The 20,269-nt window shown below is 44.5% G+C and overlaps 1 protein-coding gene across 1 annotated transcript in view; it reads left to right on the plus strand.

The window, feature by feature from the left end:
* LOC110494461 (plexin-A2) overlaps positions 1–16,148 on the plus strand; it is a 66,758-nt gene extending 50,610 nt beyond the window's left edge. Inside the window, exons 12-32 of the mRNA XM_036950522.1 lie at positions 319–518; positions 1,209–1,360; positions 4,249–4,366; positions 4,526–4,662; positions 5,064–5,231; positions 6,218–6,311; positions 6,464–6,703; positions 6,818–6,961; positions 7,144–7,378; positions 7,498–7,640; positions 7,863–8,131; positions 8,985–9,051; positions 9,412–9,558; positions 10,397–10,556; positions 10,698–10,801; positions 11,624–11,705; positions 11,829–12,022; positions 12,125–12,294; positions 12,418–12,630; positions 12,979–13,129; positions 14,021–16,148. Coding sequence (XP_036806417.1) covers positions 319–518; positions 1,209–1,360; positions 4,249–4,366; positions 4,526–4,662; positions 5,064–5,231; positions 6,218–6,311; positions 6,464–6,703; positions 6,818–6,961; positions 7,144–7,378; positions 7,498–7,640; positions 7,863–8,131; positions 8,985–9,051; positions 9,412–9,558; positions 10,397–10,556; positions 10,698–10,801; positions 11,624–11,705; positions 11,829–12,022; positions 12,125–12,294; positions 12,418–12,630; positions 12,979–13,129; positions 14,021–14,116 — 3,284 coding nt within the window. The 3' untranslated portion in view covers positions 14,117–16,148. The remainder of the gene's footprint in view (positions 1–318; positions 519–1,208; positions 1,361–4,248; positions 4,367–4,525; positions 4,663–5,063; positions 5,232–6,217; positions 6,312–6,463; positions 6,704–6,817; positions 6,962–7,143; positions 7,379–7,497; positions 7,641–7,862; positions 8,132–8,984; positions 9,052–9,411; positions 9,559–10,396; positions 10,557–10,697; positions 10,802–11,623; positions 11,706–11,828; positions 12,023–12,124; positions 12,295–12,417; positions 12,631–12,978; positions 13,130–14,020) is intronic.
* The last annotated feature ends 4,121 nt before the right edge of the window (positions 16,149–20,269 follow it).

Raw genomic sequence — 20,269 nt, forward strand, 5'->3', positions numbered from 1 at the left:
CAGTTTGATTGTGTCAAGAACTGCAACACTTCTGGGTTGTTCACGCTCAACAGTTTCCAGTGTGTATCAAGAATGGTCCACCGCTCAAAGGACATCCAGCCAACTTGACACAAGTGTGTAAAAGCATTGGAGTCAACATGGGCCAGAGTCCCTGGGGAATGCTTTTGACACCTTGTAAAGTCCATGCCCCAGTGAATTGAGGCTGTTTTGAGGCCAAAGGGGGGTGCAACTCAATATTAGGAAGTGTTCTTAATGTTTTGTACACTCAGTGTACAAGCACTGAATGTAATTCAACTGCGGTCCTCCTGTATTCCACAGTGCACCTGTATAAGTGTGGTGCCCAGCGGGACAGCTGTGGCATGTGTCTGCGGGCTGAGAGGAAGTTCCAGTGTGGCTGGTGCAGTGGAGAAGGCCGTTGCACCATGAGGCAGCACTGCCTGCCCATCAGCCCCTACGCCAGCCGCTGGCTCGACGTGTCCACCAGGAACGTTAAGTGTACCAACCCACGCATAACTGAGGTTAGTCAGTCACACCCTTATCTTTTACAACTAACCCCTACTTTAACCTTCACCATTATCCATCATATGGCCTTAGTGATAAGAGGCCATCTCAGAAATAACCAGTAAAAACCATTGAGATCAGTCCTTAGACATAAGCAAGACTGGTGGTAGCTTGTGGAATAGACACCGGCTGGAATGCGGTTTTAACGAATCAGCATCGAGGATTGTATAAATAAGACTATATCAGACATACAGCTTGTGCCAAATTAATGCAACCTTAAGTTATGCCCTATGCACCCTATTTTGTGGGTGGCAATGAGTGTTCTTGGCCCCAACACACTGTTCATTTTTTAGAATGAGAGAGACACAGTAGGTCAGACAGCCACAGAGAATTACTGCTCCAACTTCAAAGAGCCATGAGCCTTTGAAGTCCCTGTCACATTATTAGTGTTTCAGTGGCAGTCTGGGAGTGAATTGATTCAGACCCGGACTGCTACTGCCTGCTGCTGGGAACTGGGAGAGCACTGCTCAACAGGCCTGAAGGCTCTTTGTGTGGTCAAGCCATTTTAGATAGAGCCTCTGCATAGTTGTTTTTGTGCATAGTGATGCAATGCATTAATCTGTTATCATGTATTGAAAATATTACACTACTTGTGTGCTGCCACCATAAATCTGTTCCTTCTCCATGCCCTCCTTGCCTTCCTGTAGGTGAGCCCAGTGGCAGGGCCTCCAGAGGGGGGAACACTGGTCACCATCCAGGGCCTGAACTTGGGCCTGTCCTTCTCTGAGCTGGTGGGCAATGTGGAGGTGGCAGGGGTTCAGTGTACCCCACAGGAAGAGGGCTACATCACTGCAGAACAGTAAGAACTAAAACGTAGAGATGCACCCAGACTCCACATAGCCTTAACACCAAAACCTAACCCTAGCCCTAAACCTAACCCTAACCCTAAAACTAACCGTAGCTCCTAACCCTAAACCTAATTCTAACCATAACATTAATTCTAACCTGAACCCTAACCCCCCTAGAAATTGCATTAGACATTTTGGGGACAAACAAAATGTCCACAGTTGGTTTTGTTTGTTTACTACTCTTGTGGCAACTTCTGGTCCCTACAAATATACAGTTGAAGTCAGAGGTTTACATACACCTCCGCCAAATACATTTAAACTCAGTTTTTCACAATTCCTGACATTTAATCCTAGTAAAAATTCCCTGTCTTAGGTCAGTTAGGATCACCACTTTATTTTAAGAATATAATAATAGAATGATTTATTTTTGCTTTTATTTATTTCATCACATTCCCAGTGGGTCAGAAGTTTACATACACTCAATTAGTATTTGGTAGCATTGCCTTTAAATTGTTTAACTTGGGTCAAACTTTTCGGGTAGCCTTCCACAAGCTTCCCAAAAATAAGTTGGGTGAATTTTGGCCCATTCCTCCCGACCGAGCTGATGTAACTGAGTCAGGTTTGTAGGCCTCATTGCTCGCACACGCTTTTTCTGTTCTGCCCACAGATTTTTCTACAGGATTAAGGTCAGGGCTTTGTGATGGCCACTCCAATACCATGACTTTGTTGTCCTTAAGCCATTTTGCCACAAGTTTGGAAGTATGCTTGGGGTCATTGTCCATTTGGAAGACCCATTTGCGACCAAGCTTTAACTTCCTGACTGATGTCTTGAGAATTTGCTTCAATATATCCACATAATTTTCCAAAATCATGATGCCATCTATTTTGTGAAGTGCACCAGTCCCTCCTGTAGCAAAGCAACCCCACAACATGATGCTGCCATCCCCGTGCTTCACGGTTGGGATGGTGTTCTTCAGCTTCTAAGCCTCCCCCTTTTTCCTCCAAACATAACTATGGTCATTATGGCAGAACAGTTCTATTTTTGTTTCATCAGACCAGAGGACATTTCTCCAAAAAGTACAATCTTTGTCCCCATGTGCAGTTGCAAACTGTAGTCTGGCTTTTTTATGGTGGTTTTGGAGCAGTGGCTTCTTCCTTGCTGAACGGCCTTTCAGGTTATGTCGATATAGGACTCGTTTTACAGTGTATATAGATACTTTTGTACCCGTTTCCTCCAGCATCTTCACAAGGTCCTTTGCTGTTGTTCTGGGATTGATTTTCACTTTTCGCACCAAAATGCGTTCATCTCTAGGAGACAGAACGCGTCTCCTTCCTGAGCAGTATGACGGCTGCGTGTTCCCATGGTGTTTGTACTTGCATGCTATTGTTTGTACAGATGAACGTGGTACCTTCAGGCATTTAGAAATTGCTCCCAAGGATGAACCAGACATGTGGAGGTCTGCAACTTTTTTTCAGAGGTCATTGCTGATTTCCTTTGATTTTCTTCAAGATGTCAAGCAAAGAGGCACTGAGCTTGAAGGTAGGCCTTGAAATACATCCACAGGCACACCTCCAATTGACTCAAATGATGTCAATTAGCCTATCAGAAGCTTCTAAGACCATGTCATCATTTTCTGGAATTTTCCAAGTTGTCTAAAGGCACAGTCAACTTTGTGTATAATCTTCTGACCCACTGGAATTGTGATACAGTGAAATAATCTGTCTGTAAACAATTGTTGGAAAAATTACTTGTGTCATACACAAAGTAGATGTCCTAACTGACTTGCCAAAACTATAGTTTGCTAACAAGAAATTTGTGGTGGTTGAAAAACTCCAACCTAAGTGTATGCAAACCTCCGACTTCAACTGTAGTTAAACACGTCCACACACACAGACACGTCCACACAAACACACACACACACACATACTATAACTAATGATGAACATAAAGATATACAGGTTGCAGCAGGCTTTCTTTAGTGTGCTGAGGAGTAGAGAGCAGAGCTGTTTTGTGTGCCGTTGTGAGGCTGACGGCACTGCTGTAATTGAAATGCGCCGCATGTCACTGACTGCAGAGACAATCTGTTAGCCATGTGTTTCTCTCACAGCCATGTAATTCGATTGGGCCATGGATGAAGGGACCTTATTTATATCCTTGTATAAAAAAGGAACATGCCAGCAGAAAAACTGAAAACTCTCCTGACAGCAGAGGGTGGAGAGAAGAGGACTCATTGGGTCCTGTTGTCGGGGTGAAAGGTTTATCCCTAAGACTTAGCAATACTTTTCTGTGACTATTAATTTAGACCCCATACAGTGCTTTAAAACATGTCATTACAAACATAAATGTTATTGTAGGTCAGTTTGTATAATGACTTATTCATTGCGTTCTACATTATCTTATTGACCTGACAGGCTAACTGATTTATCGAGAACACACTGTTGCCATGGTGATGGAGGTAATGGTGGGTAGTGGATGTGGTGGAGTTTATTATTGCTGTTATATTGGTGCTTTTGGTTTTTCATTAGGAAGAGAGATGGCCCTCCATATTGAACTACCACTTCTATGAAAGTCTGCTTCAATCACATTGTCTAGAGAGCAACAGAAAACAGCACTTTTTCTTCAATTGAAAAACGTGAACAGCACAGTAATCCCTTTATCTCCCTCCTTTCTCTCTTCCTCCCTCCTTTTCTCCCTTTCTCCCTCCTTTTCTCCTTTTCTCCCTCCCTCCTTTTCTCCTTTTCTCCCTCCTTTTCTCCTTTTCTCCCTCCCTCCTTTTCTCCTTTTCTCCCTCCTTTTCTCCCTCCCTCTCTCTCTCGCTCTCCCTCTCTCTATCTATATTTCTATCTATCTCTCTCTCTATCTCTCTCTCTCTCTGTGTGTGTGTGTGTGTTCTGACAGGATTGTGTGTAAAATGGCCTCTACGTCTCAGGGAAGTGCACCTGGTCCAGTCCAGCTATGTGTTGGTGAATGTAGACCAGAACTACGAACTCAGTCCTCCCAGCTCTACTCCTTTGAGGTATGATCTGCATCTTAAACCATACATAGAACACATCTCTCTACCACAGTATTATTGCTTTGGAACAGTTTGTTCTCATACACTATCATATGAGTCATCAACAAAAAGTCCACAAAGTAGCATAACATGTGGAATATTGCGAAAATTATTTTTTCATAGACCCCTACCATGGTGGGACTGACCCCTGGCCGAGGGCCTGAGTCTGGGGGCACTAAGGTCACCATTGTGGGGGAGAACTTGGGTGCTGGGAGCAGTGTGAACGTTACCTTTGGAAACCAGACTTGTGAGCTGTACAGGTGAGTGCACAGGAACAAGCCAACCCGAGAACACTCTACTGAAGCTCCTACAAAGACCCTTATATAAAAGTGGGGACTTGATGAAAGTGCCTGTGGAAAGGCTGAAAGCCAGGACAGTGCATTGTTTTCTACTCTTATTTTTAGAGATCTATTTAAAGATCAAAAAGGGTCCTCATTGTGAGTCTCAGGAGGGTGAAGAAAAGGCACCATTAGCTAGAAATCCTCTAATTACTATGTTTCATCTCTAACGAGGGAGGGGCAGACCATAATGCTCACTTGCCCTGCATTGTAATGTGCATAACTCACTGTAGTAGAGTTAAGATTCCCACCACGGTAAAGAGCAGGTACAGACAGAATCAAGGGAATTGAACCCTATTGGTATTCCTTGTTGGTTTTCCCAGGCGGACCATGTCGGAGATCGTGTGTTTCTCGGCACCCTCTGTGACGGGCGCCACCCTGGTGCAGGTCAGTCTCAGTGTAGATCTGGCCATGGTGCCAGGAACCCTGGGCTTTGAATACATCGAGGATCCCACAGTCCAGCGCATCGAGCCAGAGTGGAGCATCACTAGGTACAACAAACCTCCCAGCTAATAAGTTGTGTGTCCAACCTGATATTTTGATAATATTTTGATAACCTCCTATTTATGCCCCCCCACCCACCCCCTCCATTTGGTTCATCTATATATTACTGAAGAATAAGGTGAGTGAAGGTGCAAGGAACCACAGCAGCCTGCTCTGCTGGCCTTCCAGTCACATATTATGCATGATGGTTGGTGCAAGGCTGTATGTGACTTGACACGGAGACAGCCAGCCAGGGAGAAGTGGTGCAGCGGCATGGCTACTGGCTTTCCACTCTGTCAACTGACAGGGGATTTCACAGACTTATAATCAAAGTCCCATCGTCTCATCATCTGTGTGCAGTCGCACCATGTGGCCACCTAGGCTTAGGTATCCTTTGAAGTGTGGGAATGATTGGATTCGTCTCAAGCTGACTAGACAGATGTGCCCCTTTTTCATTTAGTTTCTCTCTTCTCTTCAGGTGGGTCTCTATTCCCACACTCTCAAACATTTTGGAGCTCTACATGATATCGCGGCTAGTTTGTTTGTGTTAATGGCATCCACATATATGTAGCACAATCATGTAGCTTTCATGAAATGCCAGCCATGGATACCTGATAGATGAATAAATAGGAAGCCAGCTGGCAGAACCGTTCAATCTGGCCAGAACAATTAGATGTTTTCTTAGTACCAAAGCACAGTTCAATGCAAATTAGGTGCTTTTGATAACGACAGGAAGCAGAGGAAACTGTTTATCTTGGCTCACCTATTCTGAGGCTTTTGATAACGACAGGAAGCAGAGGAAACTGTTTATCTTGGCTCACCTATTCTGAGGCTTTTGATAACGACAGGAAGCAGAGGAAACGGTTTATCTTGGCTCACCTATTCAGAGGTGTTTGATAACGAAAGGAAGCAGAGGAAACTGACAGTTTATCTTGCTCACCTATTCAGAGGCCAATATGGATGTGTATATATGTGAGTGCGTTGTGTTTCATAGTGGACACACTACCCTGATGGTGACCGGGACCAACCTGGATGTGGTGCAGGAGCCGAGGGTCAGGGTCAAGTACGCCGGCCACGAGTCTGTCAATGTGAGTCTGTCCACTGATAACATAGTAGGATATCTCTTTCTCCTGTCCAGTATCTTGTATAGTACTGATAAATGGTGGCCAATTATAATTTCAAAACTTTTGACAAATATTTATCTTTGCATGTCTGTCACTGTCTGTGGATCTTTCCCCAGGTGTGTAAGGTGCTCAACACCACCACGATAATCTGCTTCGCTCCCTCCCTGAAGGCAGAGTACGCACTGGAGCAGGAGTCAGTGAAACACGTGGAAGAGTTTGGTTTTGTTTTCAACAATGTGCAGGCCCTGCTCACCTACAACAGTACAAGCTTCATCTACTACCCTAACCCTTACCTGGAGCCCCTCAGCTTGTCTGGGGTGCTGGAGCAGAAACCTGGCTCCCCCATCATACTCAAGGTAAGACAGCCCAGCCCAGCCTAGGGCAGCCCGTAACTGTAGCACAATTGTCATTAGATGATGAGTTCTATCTACTGACCTGATGGATGTGGGGTTTCCCTTTCTGTGTTGCAGGGGCGCAACCTGGTGCCCTCAGCATCTGGAGGGGCCAGGCTGAACTACACTGTGCTGATCGGGGACACACCCTGCTCACTCACCGTCTCTGACACACAGCTCCTCTGTGAGCCCCCAAACCTCACAGGCCAGCACAAAGTCCTGGTCAGTCATTCTGTCTGTCTAAGTCCAGATCTAGATAAACTATTAAGTAAAATGCAGCTTGACCAAGGTCAAACAAATGTATAAAAGGAAACTATTGTTCAGTATGGTTTCCCTGTCTGTTAAAGTCTATTTGATTTATGGCCTTTGTACATGTGTGTTTATGGTTTATTGCCAATGTACAGGTCCAGGTGGGTGGTCTCCACATCTCTCCTGGTGCAGTCCACATCCGCTCAGACAGCCTGCTCACCCTACCCGCCATCTTCAGCATCACGGCTGGAGGAGGCCTGCTGCTCATCATCGTCTTCATTGTCCTATTGGCCTACAGACGAAAGTCGCACGAGAATGACCTCACTCTCAAACGCCTGCAGATGCAGATGGACACCCTGGAGTCTCGGGTGGCTCTGGAGTGCAAGGAAGGTGAGTCTGACCAGCACGTAATCAGACAACTGAGAAAAATATAATGCTGATAACTCCCAAATTGCTAGAATACGGACTAAATTCCTCCAATCATTCTCATTCTTTGTAATTGTGCCCAGCGTTCGCTGAGCTGCAGACTGACATCAACGAGCTGACCAGTGACCTGGACAGGGCTGGGATCCCCCACCTGGACTACCGCACCTATACCATGAGGGTCCTCTTCCCTGGCATTGATGACCATCCTGTACTCAGGGAGCTGGAGGTAACCAACCATTACCACCACTACAAACCTGGCCACACCTGACCCCTTGTCATCTACTTTAACTGTTAATGATTTGTAGAATCAGAATATCTAACCAACACAACCAATATGGCATACATAGGTGAATCATTTTACAATTGGGAGACAAAACGGATCATAAGCCCGACGCAAGATCCCTCTACTCTCTAACTGAGGGTTATGTGTGTGTCTCTGTGTGTGTAGGTGTCTGGAAGCGGGCAGCAGGGTATGGAGAAGGCCCTGAAGCAGTTTGCCCAGCTGGTGAATAACAAGGTGTTCCTGCTGACCTTTATCCGTACTCTGGAGCTCCAGCGTTCCTTCTCCATGCGTGACCGTGGCTACGTGGCCTCGCTCATCATGACTGCGCTGCAGGGACGTCTGGAGTACGCCACCGACGTGCTCAAACACCTCCTCTCTGACCTCATCGAGCGCAACCTGGAGAGCAAGAACCACCCCAAACTACTGCTGCGCAGGTACAGATAGATAATGCTAGAGCAGACAGGTGAAAGACAGGAGCAGTGACAGTGGAGAGAGGGAGAGGGAGAGGGGAAGGAATGCAGTGTAGACAGCCATTGTCAGTCTGACTTATCCTCTGTGTGCCAATCATGAAACATTCAGCCGTAGCGCACGTTTCCTCCCCTCTACCTTGCTTTCTTCTGCACATTGTTTTTCCAGGACTGGGAGAAGCCTGCTAAATCCTTCATAGGAAAGTTTGGGGGAGCACTCGGTCTGAGACACACTCATTAAATATAGGGATAAGTTAACATGGGAGGCAGCAAGGCTGACCTTGTTAGCCCAAACATTCTGCACTCATGAAAAGACAATGAAATGCAGGCAATGAGAAAGAAGTGACAGCCAGGTATATAAGTATGATGGACAGAGCATGAGCAAGTTAGGAGGCTGCAATGCAGATATATGGTTAACTCTAAAGGGAGGCAAAGGGCTAATATTTAACAGTTATCTTTGACGTTGGATTGCTTTATCAGATATAAGATACACGTATGTTTTTAGTGTGGTATTTGTCTATTGATACATAACAAATCAGTTAATCTTGCACACACAGCATTTGATGATGGGATGAGTGCTGCTGACACAGAGAAAGGACATAATTATGTCATGGCCCAAATAGGTTCTATTCTATAGCAGCGGCACTCCGGTTTTGGTGTGTTAGTCCTCTGAGACCATGCAGAGCAGCATGTTACTTTTACATAAACATTGTTTGTTTTTTAACCTCTTAATAAGCATTTTGTCTATCTACATGATCAGACCAATCTACCTTTAGACATCTACCTGTTAAAAATGTATCCGTCTGTCTCTTTCTTGCAGAACTGAGTCAGTTGCAGAGAAGATGCTGACAAATTGGTTTGCCTTCCTACTTCACAAATTCCTTAAGGTAATATCAATGACTTGGAACCACTGCAGATGTCAGCTTGATGTATTACTGCAATCCTCTAATGATTGTTATTGATTATACACCTGATGGATTTCTATGTGCATTTGGATTACACTTGTGCCCCATGATGTGTGTTATGAATATGTTTTATGAACAATGTAGAGCAATAATGTTCACCTCAGAGGTCAAGCAGGTCTTATTGGTCTCTACAAATCAATGCTAAGCAACTTGGAGTTTAGAGTTGATGACTCATGCTCTGTTCTCTGAATCGCAGTCATACGGGGGTGAATAGCTCACAGGCATGTCTCTCCTCTCCTGCCTCTCTCAATCCTCTCATCCTCTGTTCCTCCCTGGACAAAGGAATGTGCAGGTGAGCCTCTCTTCATGCTGTACTGTGCCATCAAGCAGCAGATGGAGAAGGGACCTATAGACTGCATCACCGGGGAGGCGCGCTACTCCCTCAGTGAAGACAAACTCATCCGCCAACAGATTGAATACAAGACCCTGGTGAGTCAACATACCACACAACAATTTGTCTTAGATGTCAGATTCCATTAAAACCACTTGGAATATTTTCTCAGTTACCACCATGATAGTGGAAAGCTTGCCTACATGTCGTTCTGCCCCTGAGCAAGGCAGTTAACCCATTGTTCCCCGGGTGCTGAAGACGTGGATGTCGATTATGGCAAACCCCCGCACCTCTCTGATTCAGAGGGGTTGGGTTAAATGCGGAAGACACATTTCAGTTGAATGCATTCAGTTGTACAACAGACAAGGTATCCCCCTTTCCGCTTACAACACAGCTGGTAGGCAATATGCTGTGCTCTGTAAATATCAACTCATGGTGCCCTTATGTTAAACCGCTGAATAAGGGAGAATTATTTGCTTGATAATAAAACAGTAAAGAGCCAAAAGAGCCAAATAATATTTTACATGCCTTTCAGTGACACAATCAGCTGAGAATTTAATGAGATTATTTAACCAGGGCCAGACAGTTCCGGTCTTTGCTTGGCTACTGGGGGAAATGGTCTGTAGCTAAAGCAGAAGTTGGGTGCAGCAGCAGTGTGCCTCATCCCCCAGGCTGAGAGCAGCCCAGTGACAAGATGACACCTCTCTGATCGCCCTGTCGGAGAGGTTGTGTTTCATTACCCGTTTAGTGCCCTGCTGGAGCTGGCAACCCAGCATCCAGCTGAAAGTGTGAAATTACATTTCTGGCCAAAGCTGTGAAAGTGATGGCACACAATGAGAGACTCCTCCATGCAGCCAGTAGACCAGTGTATAGAGAGGGACAGTAGGTAGTGCTGACATCTCTCTCTCTCTCTCTCTCTCTCTCGTCCCTACTCAGACTCTGAGCTGTGTAAACCCAGACAATGAGAACAGCCCTGAGATCCCTGTCAAGGCGCTCAATTGTGACACCATCACCCAGGTGAAGGAGAAGATCCTGGATGCTGTCTGTAGGAACATGCACTTCTCCCAGAGGCCCCGCGCTGCAGACATGGACCTCGGTGAGTCAGACTGGCTCCAGTCGGAATTCATGGATGACCTACAATAACTGATAATGAGATAAACAAGTGATTTTTCTCTGTCTGATTGTTTGACTTATTGAGGGACTCATAGATGTACCCCTGTGTTTATATCCCCAACAGAATGGCGCCAGGGGAGGACGGCACGTGTGGTCCTGCAGGATGAAGACATCACCACTAAGATTGAAGGCGATTGGAAAAGACTCAACACCCTCATGCACTACCAGGTCAAGCCACTCACTCCCCAATCCCCATCACACAGTTCACTAACATGAATGTACAGTATGTTGTCCTCACTGCTTCCTCTGGCCATAGTAAACCAAACTGATCCAACTCTTTCATCTCCTGTATGAGTCAGCTGCTTCCTCCTACAGGTAAATCATGGGGGGTGTTCATAACAGCTCCAAATAGTGCACAAGTATAAACACATTACAGTCAATCTCACTCTATACCCACAAATGCTCTGACTCTCCAGCTGGGGTGTAAAACATGTTTGTATGAAGCCAAGAGACAAATACATTCAGCCTTGGCTGCCACACCAGGAGAGAGGTTTGAAAGATGCGTAATGTGTTGATAAAATCTATCAAGGATGTGAACAATTTTCCTCAATTACTTTTAGTCTCTCTGGTGTGTACCTGGTTCTGTGTGACAGCTGAATCTGCAAAGCAGCAGTGACTTCTGCTCATGTTGGGAGCCTGCTTTACTGCAAAAGGCATGCACATAGCATAAGTGAGCAGACCCCATAGGACATTTCTCAGCATGAAATGGGTATCACACAAAGCATCATCCATGGCATTTATAGCATAGCAAACGATATCTAAAAAAAAATTGTCCTTGCTAGATCACTGCAAATGCATGTTTTATTTTACAGACTGTACTATCAAGTTCATTATATATCTCAAATATTAAATTATATAACTCCTATAGGTCTCATCGGGCTGGATTCATCACATCAATGTTTCTGTAGAAATCATTCTGACCCAATAATGTTGAATTGGGACTTGGTCAAACTGACATAAACCCCTGTTTTTCTCCTGTGAATCCTGCAGGTGTCAGACCGCTGTATGGTGGCCCTGGTGCCCAAGCAGATGTCCTCCTCAGCCAGCTTCCCACGCAGCATTAGCCGATACGGTCAGTCAGTCAGGGCTGCCCTGGAGCCACCATCACCACCAAACCACTCACTTACCTATTCATTATTCCACCTGACCTACTGATGTTCCTGCTCATGTTTTGAGACCCTCCGTCTGTCTGCAGATGTACCGTTCCGCTCCAACCCCAACAGCCCTGACAGCCCTCACTCCCGTGTGCCCATGCTCACCCCGGACATGGAGAGCGGGGTGAAGGTGTGGCACCTGGTCAAGAACCACGACCACGGGGACCAGAAGGAGGGCGAACGCGGCTCCAAGATGGTGTCAGAGATCTACCTGACCAGGCTACTGGCTACTAAGGTATTACCTCACCCTCTCCCAGAGCATCTTAGCAATTACATATTCAGTAGGTATGTTCCAACGATATGGTGTGCTTTTAACATTGCTGTGGTTTTTTGTTAGGGTACGCTGCAGAAGTTTGTCGATGACCTGTTTGAGACTTTGTTCAGCACCGTCTGCTGGGGTAGTGCTCTGCCACTCGCAATCAAGTACATGTTTGACTTCCTGGACGAACAGGCTGACAAGCACGGCATCCATGACATGGACGTTCGCCACACATGGAAAAGCAACTGGTGAGGGAGCGCAGATTTAATATGCTACTTGAAAGCAACGGCACAAAATAATGAATTTATACTGATTGTCTTAATATGTAGCCTGTTTGGAAAATTGTATTTCTCGTCCTCTCTCTGCCCCAGCCTACCTCTGCGCTTCTGGGTGAATGTGATCAAGAACCCTCAGTTTGTGTTTGACATCCACAAGAGCAGCATCACAGATGCCTGTCTGTCTGTTGTGGCGCAGACCTTCATGGACTCCTGCTCTACCTCAGAGCATCGCCTGGGCAAGGACTCACCCTCCACCAAGCTACTCTACGCCAAGGACATCCCCCACTACAAGAGCTGGGTAGAGAGGTGAGATGTGTGTGTGTGTGTGTGTGTGTGTGTGTGTGTGTGTGTGTGTGTGTGTGTGTGTGTGTGTGTGTGTGTGTGTGTGTGTGTGTGTGTGTGTGTGTGTGTGTGTGTGTGTGTGTGTGTGTGTGTGTGTATGTGTCTGTGTGTGTGTGTGTTAGTTGCATCACTCAACTGTGATGTTATTAATTAGATTCTTAGTTATTATTTCCCACTGAAATGACTGCGGTAGACAGACTTTATTAGCCAGACTACCTTTATATCTTACAGTCACACTTGGGCTGACAGAACAGCTCTAACCCCCAGCCTTGATGGCTGCCGACAGTACAGTGTGTGTCTGTCTCCCTCTAGGTACTACGCAGACATAAACCGCTTGCCTGCCATCAGCGACCAGGACATGAATGCCTACCTGGCCGAGCAGGCCCGCCTTCACTCCAATGAGTTCAATGTGCTCAGTGCCCTTCACGAGATCTACGCCTACGTCAGCAAGTACAGCCAAGAGGTAAGGCCCTATACTTCAATATCGTTACACATTATAGTAGGGGGGCACGGTGCCATTCAGAACATATGCATCTAGATTCAAACTATTATCAAAGTATCCCTTAGCCTGTCTATGTGTAGTAACAGGAGGGAATTTGCAGCACAAAGTACAGTAACCTTGTGTTTCCCTGCCTGCTTTGCTGATTTCATGTTTGTCGTGTGTGTGTGTGTGTGTATGTTTGTCGTGTGTGTGTGTGTATATTTGTCGTGTGTGTGTGTGTGTGTGTGTGTGTGTGTGCGTGTGTGTGTGTTTGTCGTGTGTGTGTGTTTGTCGTGTGTGTGTGTATGTGTGTGTGTATGTTTGTCGTGTGTGTGTGTGTGTGTGTGTGTGTGTTTGTCGTGTGTGTCTTTGTCGTGTGTGTGTATGTTTGTCATGTGTGTGTGTGTATGTATGTGTGTGTGTGTGTGTGTGTGTGTGTGTGTGTGTGTGTGTGTGTGTGTGTGTTTGTCGTGTGTGTGTGTGTTTGTCGTGTGTGTGTGTGTTTGTCGTGTGTGTGTGTGTTTGTCGTGTGTGTGTGTGTGTGTTTGTCGTGTGTGTGTGTGTGTGTGTGTGTGTGCGTGTGTGTGTGTGTGTGTGTGTGTGTGTGTGTATGTTTGTCGTGTGTGTGTGTATGTTTGTCGTGCATGTGTGTATGTTTGTCATGCGTGTGTGTATGTTTGTCGTGCGTGTGTGTATGTTTGTTGTGCGTGTGTGTATGTTTGTCGTGTGTGTGTGTGTGTTTGTCGTGTGTGTTTTTGTCATGTGTGTGTGTGTGTTTGTCGTGTGTGTGTGTGTGTTTGTCGAGTGTGTGTGTGTGTGTGTGTGTGTGTGTGTGTGTGTGTGTGTGTGTGTGTGTGTGTGTGTGTGTGTCAGATCATTGAGGCCCTGGAGCAGGATGAGCAGGCCCAGAAGCAGCGGCTGGCCTACAAGGTGGAGCAGATCATCGCAGCCATGTCTGTGGAGAGCTGAGACAGACATACAGATGTGTGTACTCAGAGGCACACTGACATGACAAGGCCCAGGACACAGGCCACCAGCTGTCAGCAGAGCAAGCACACCCAACAGCCGCAGGTAAAGTAAAAGGGAACTGCAGAATAATTCCGCCTGAGTGCTCAACAAGGGAAGAACATGGATAGACAAGCAAATTCACCAAGTACTGCTGTTCTCTTTCTGTTGGCTGCAATGAGACCACATGTGGAGGCAAAGACAAAATAATTGTCTGTTTTTACTTCAAAAACAAAATACATGTTTCTAAGTATGAACTAATGACGTACATATGATAGCCTTGGCCTTGGACTGGCATTTCCACTTCAGTGGACAAGTCTAATAAGCCTTTATGAAAGCGTATGAAGGCTTTATGAAAGCGTATGAAGGCTTTATGAAAGCGTATGAAGGCTCTATGAAAGTGTATGAAGGCTTTATGAAAGTGTATGAAGGCTTTATGAAAGCGTATGAAGGCTCTATGAAAGCGTATGAAGGCTTTATGAAAGTGTATGAAGGCTCTATGAAAGCGTATGAAGGCTCTATGAAAGCGTATGAAGGCTCTATGAAAGTTAGAATTTACTCTGAGATTGGGTGGCAGTAAAATGTTATCCTGAATCTCCATGTCATCCAAGGTAGCATCATTTTTTTTTGGGGGGGGGGGGGGGTACCTCTCTGCCTGACACTCAGCTTTCCAGACACACAACGCTATTATTACAGGTTGAGGGTTCAATTCATTTTTGCATACTTTGGGCTGGATCCAACCAAATCTGCCTTAGCAATGGTTACACAGTTACACTGCCTACTGCCTGTGTAAACATGTGCCTAAATCTGGACACTGGGTGCATGGCGAGTGGAGGTAATCTGGTGCCCAAAATCTTTCTGCAAATCTATTTATGCTATTGTGTAAATACTGCAGAGCATATTTGATTTAATTAGTTCATCAGAATTCAATACATTATAAACAGAACACATCTATATAGAAAGCCATTACAAATATATAATTTATTTAAAATGATCACTTCAGTTTGTTGACCTCTTAGTGCCAAAAGTTTATCATACTAGGCGTACATGCCCTGTAGACAAAGTAGGAATTATATATAAAATTGTTGCATAAGGTGGTCGGTCCTAAGTTATTAAGGCACTCTGACAGACGTGAGGGAAGTGAGGGAAGAACTAGATTAGCAGTGACCCAAAGAAGCCAAATGCTGCTTTGGGAATCATTCCATAGAGCTGGAAGATTAATGACAGCTAACTACTTCCTGTGGGCCAGATCATTTTCATCCTGGTTAATGAGACTTCTCAGCCATCAGTCATTGTTTACACTGAACATGATACTTGAATTACATTAGATCTTTGTGTAATATTTTCTGAGAATCCTCAGGCTTCCGCATAGCATGCTTTTAAAGGTGGACACTCAAGATTCCAGTTGCATCAAGTAGTCTGTATCATTCTTTTAAATGTCCCATTAATGTTATTACAGAATGAGATCAAAATGACAGAATAGCCATTTAAATGGTTTGATTTTCACATATTCAATGACTCATAATGTTTGCTGCTGCATTCATTGAGTGCAATCTTAAAGATGGTCATTATAAAACTGGACACTCCAGAGGATGGCTTTAATCCAGGGTTTGTGTTTATCTTTATCTGCATTGAAGACATTTATATTACACTCCTGGTGATATCTCCGTTATTCTACAGTCATTGTAAAACAGTTTAAAAAACTAAGAGGTTAAAGAAAAAAAGAAAAAACCTGTCATGTCCTGTTTGTGTAAAAAATGAAATGTTACAAATATTCCCTCCCACTATTATAGCTACACTGTTTCCTGTGTGACGTTTTGATGATGATCATTTAGAAATGTGTTGTGCAATAAACTGTAAGACATTTTAACATGGAACCTTTTTAAAAACAATATTTTATTGTATAAATATTGTACATACAAAACACTCCTATTTTGCAAGCAAATGATTCACTTTGTACTGTTGCTATACATTAAAAAGTCAACTTGAGGAAACACATTTGTCTGGATTCTTTTACAGCAATAATGTGTTTTTGAATTAGCATGAATGAGTCATAGCTAGAATGTGAGAGCCTTGAGGATGTTACTAGTAGCTTACAGATATGCATATTATTTTGGCCAATATTTTGAACCAACAGAATAGATGGCATTGACGCCGACCTGGCCCATCTCCCAATCCTCACGATGAAGCTAACATGCAGTGGATTATCCACTCAAGCATTTTATGTTTCATAATTCATGGCCGCTCCACTCTGTGTTCCCATTCTCACACTGGAGCCAATGTCTGATGCTGTTATTAGGGAGGTGATTTATCTGTCTGCCGGCTTAAGCAGCCCTAGACAACCCAGCCATGTAGCCTACTCTACTCACCGTGCTTAGGCCGCATTAGCATGCAACTTGAATAGTGTTGTAAATTGGTATCGGACAGGGCCCTGTCTCTGGACAGGGCTTCCACAGTCTGAAGTCCGAGGTCGACAATGATCTCCGGGATATTGTCCTACTCTTGTTCATTAATCTGGGTAATTGCTAACATTGATTTAGCTCCATCTCCATTATTACTGATGTCTCTATACCTCTGAAATAAGTCTTCAACAGAGTGAGTTTGGAAAAGTAAATTCCAACTTCAGGTCTGTCTTTTTTCTAAGAAAATGATCCTGGGTATGTTATTGAGCTAAGATAAATCATTTGAGCAAATGAAGAGTGATTGAATTCTCAGTCTCTGAAACCAAATTTTGGGAAAATAGCTTGAATCAAATTGGAGCCACAAACTTTTAAATTGGAGATAGTCCTTGACCACTTGTCCTACAGCCAGCATACAATTCTACAGTATGTAGGTACAATAGAGGGGCACTTAAGGGTACTTACCATAAGAGTAATTCATTATTCATACTAACCCTATAGGGCTCTATGTAAAGGAGTTGGGGAGAGGTATCTTACCTTTAAGACTCTATAATGTACCTGTTCTTTAGAACTGACAGCCTCACTCCTTTGTCTGTCAGAGAGCCTCACTCCTTTGTCTGTCAGAGAGCCTCACTCCTTTGTCTGTCAGAGAGCCTCACTCCTTTGTCTGTCAGAGAGTCTCACTCCTTTGTCTGTCAGAGAGCCTCACTCCTTTGTCTGTCAGAGAGCCTCACTCCTTTGTCTGTCAGAGAGCCTCACTCCTTTGCCTGTCAGAGAGCCTCACTCCTTTGCATGTCAGAGAGCCTCACTCCTTTGTCTGTCAGAGAGCCTCACTCCTTTGTCTGTCAGAGAGCCTCACTCCTTTGTCTGTCAGAGAGCCTCACTCCTTTGTCTGTCAGAGAGCCTCACTCCTTTGTCTGTCAGAGAGCCTCACTCCTTTGCCTGTCAGAGAGCCTCACTCCTTTGTCTGTCAGAGAGCCTCACTCCTTTGTCTGTCAGAGAGCCTCACTCCTTTGTCTGCCAGAGAGCCTCACTCCTTTGCCTGTCAGAGAGCCTCACTCCTTTGTCTGTCAGAGAGCCTCACTCCTTTGTCTGTCAGAGAGCCTTCACCCAGCAACTAGCAGCCAGCTCACCTCCCTGAGAAACACTGGGGAGCATCATTAGAGCTCACACCTTCTCGACCCACAGACAGACAGACGAGCAGCCGACAGGGAGTCCTCTTATTTGGCATATGTATGGCTGGCCAGAAACAGACTGGATAGATTCACAATACAGTAGAGCAACAAGAAACACTGTGGCACTTTAATCACAACCCAACAACCCTACAATCTGAGAGCGCTTTCCCCCTGCTTGATAGGAACATAAGTAAATCCTATTTGATTCAATCCACAGCCACAATCTGCCTGCTTTAATAGTCCTTCAGCTCGGTCTTCTCCCTCCATAGCCCTGGCTACAGTATGTTTGAGCCAGGGAAAGCAAGACCTTGCTCTCGCTGCAGATCTTGGAAAATAATTCCATTCTTCGTTGTAACTGCAGATAATACTAAATGGAGTCTCTTTGGATCCTGAGCAGCAGAACAGTCAATGGAAAGCGTAGCCAATTATCTATACACACATTTTTAAATATATATTTCTGACTCAATAGCTCATCTCACTTTTTCTAACTCGCATTATAAGTTATGCAGGTGCACATTTACAAACACACAGATTCTGCTATAATGTAGTTGAAATGAATTGTTTATGAAATGAAGGGATTAGAATAGCCATCACAGTCAGTGTTGTTGGATAGATGGACAGTCTTTTATCTACAGTAGACTGTCAGACCTGCAGTTTACTGTTCATTGCTTGTTATTCTCCTGTCTGGTGCCCTCTTCAATATTCATAAACCAGTCATATCTCAGGTGAGAACAAGGTGGTTAGTCAACCTAACCTTTTCTCACACACTAATCAATTTGACATAAAAGTCATATTTGCAAAAAAGTAATGTACCCTAGTCAATAAATAATTTTCATGCCAGCATTGAGATTGCTACAAATGTTTAGTTCTTAGGCTGGGAGGTGTACACTGCATGACAGGCATCTTTCATCAATGCCTAAAAAGTGTGTTTCAATTAAATGGCCATGTATCAGAGAGCACTTCATAAAAATGTATTGATCCATCGTCTGTGAGAAAAAAACAAGGCTGGCAGAAACAGCTTTTGAGTGAGGAAAATACTGTAGAGTCCTGGGTAGAGAGGAATTGTGTCATGGCTGGACCCATTATTTTCTAAAGTCTCAATTAAGTGGTAGACTAATGATTGGACTTACTGCAAAACCACATTTCAGTGCATTTGTATTCCATTTTTTCATTCTAGCTACATCAGATAATGTTATTATTGGAAACAATATAAGATAAATACTAACTCTCTATATCACCATATGGCATCTCTAATTGAGTAATGATTACATATTCCCTAAAATACATATCATTTTGTTGCCATTTTGTAGTATTAAGTATAGTATTGACAAAACATAATTCGCACACACTGTATCATTTATTATATGAGCAAGTCTGATGGCGCCATCTCCTGGTCAAATCCATCATCATATACACAGGATGGAAAAAAACAACTAAGAAAGGTATATAACAGGGGTATTCAAACCTTAAAGGCTCTGCATGGTCAATCCGACATCTGCATTGGCCGTGCAGCATTTACGATGATACGGCCTCTGCCATAAGTCAGGACATTCATACTTCTTGCACTTCAGGAAGTTGTCAAGGAAGTGAGTTTGTGCTTATACAGGACCTCTCGCCCTCACCTACTGTCAACCAATCATGTCAATGTGGAGCTATATGGAGCCCTCCGCTTTGTTACAAAATTTGGGTGACGCACGGCGATGCGGTAAGGAGCTCAATTTGGCCTCTGCATGCCTTCGGAAGCACCGCAGTTGCGTCACACCATCCATACGGTCCCTCTGACCACCTTTTCGGATCAAGCATGAATTGCCTCTTACCCTAAGATGTCTGGAGCCTGATGGTTTTATATTCTACCTTATAACCACCTGGTGTCCCAGGTCTAAATCAGTCCCTGATTAGAGGGGAAGAATGACCTGGTTTTGAATACCCCCACACTGTGGCATGCTCACGTAACCTTTATTGTAACATTCTGAACAGAAGGTTCTCTTCGCACTAGCAATAAAGCAAAAGGAAGAATGCAACAGCGTACTGGTAGTTGACATGAGTTGCACTGGATACATGTCTGTGTATGTGTATGTGTGTGTGTGTGTGTGTGTGTGTGTGTGTGTGTATGTGTGTGTGTATGTATGTGTGTGTGTGTGTGTGTGTGTGTGTGTGTGTGTGTGTGTGTGTGTGTGTGTGTGTGTGTGTGTGTGTGTGTGTGTGTGTGTGTGTGTGTAAATGCATATGCCAATGTCTGTGTGACAAAAAAGTGTCTGTCTCATCACTGAGGGTTGCCTGATGGTAGAATACAGCAGCTGAGCTGCACATGGTCACATAGCTATAAGGTTAAAGGTATTGTGTGTGTGTGTGTGTGTGTGTGTGTGTGTGTGTGTGTGTGTGTGTGTGTGTGTGTGTGTGTGTGTGTGTGTGTGTGTGTGTGTGTGTGTGTGTGTGTGTGTGTGTGTGTGTGCGTGTGTCAGAGGAAGGGACAGGGAAAGAGATGGGGATCTTCATCTATTTTGCACTGTCAACATTTGAATGATTTAATTGAAGATTTGCCT

The sequence above is a fragment of the Oncorhynchus mykiss genome, chromosome 17, assembly GCF_013265735.2.
Source record: "Oncorhynchus mykiss isolate Arlee chromosome 17, USDA_OmykA_1.1, whole genome shotgun sequence".
Lineage (NCBI taxonomy): Eukaryota > Metazoa > Chordata > Actinopteri > Salmoniformes > Salmonidae > Oncorhynchus > Oncorhynchus mykiss.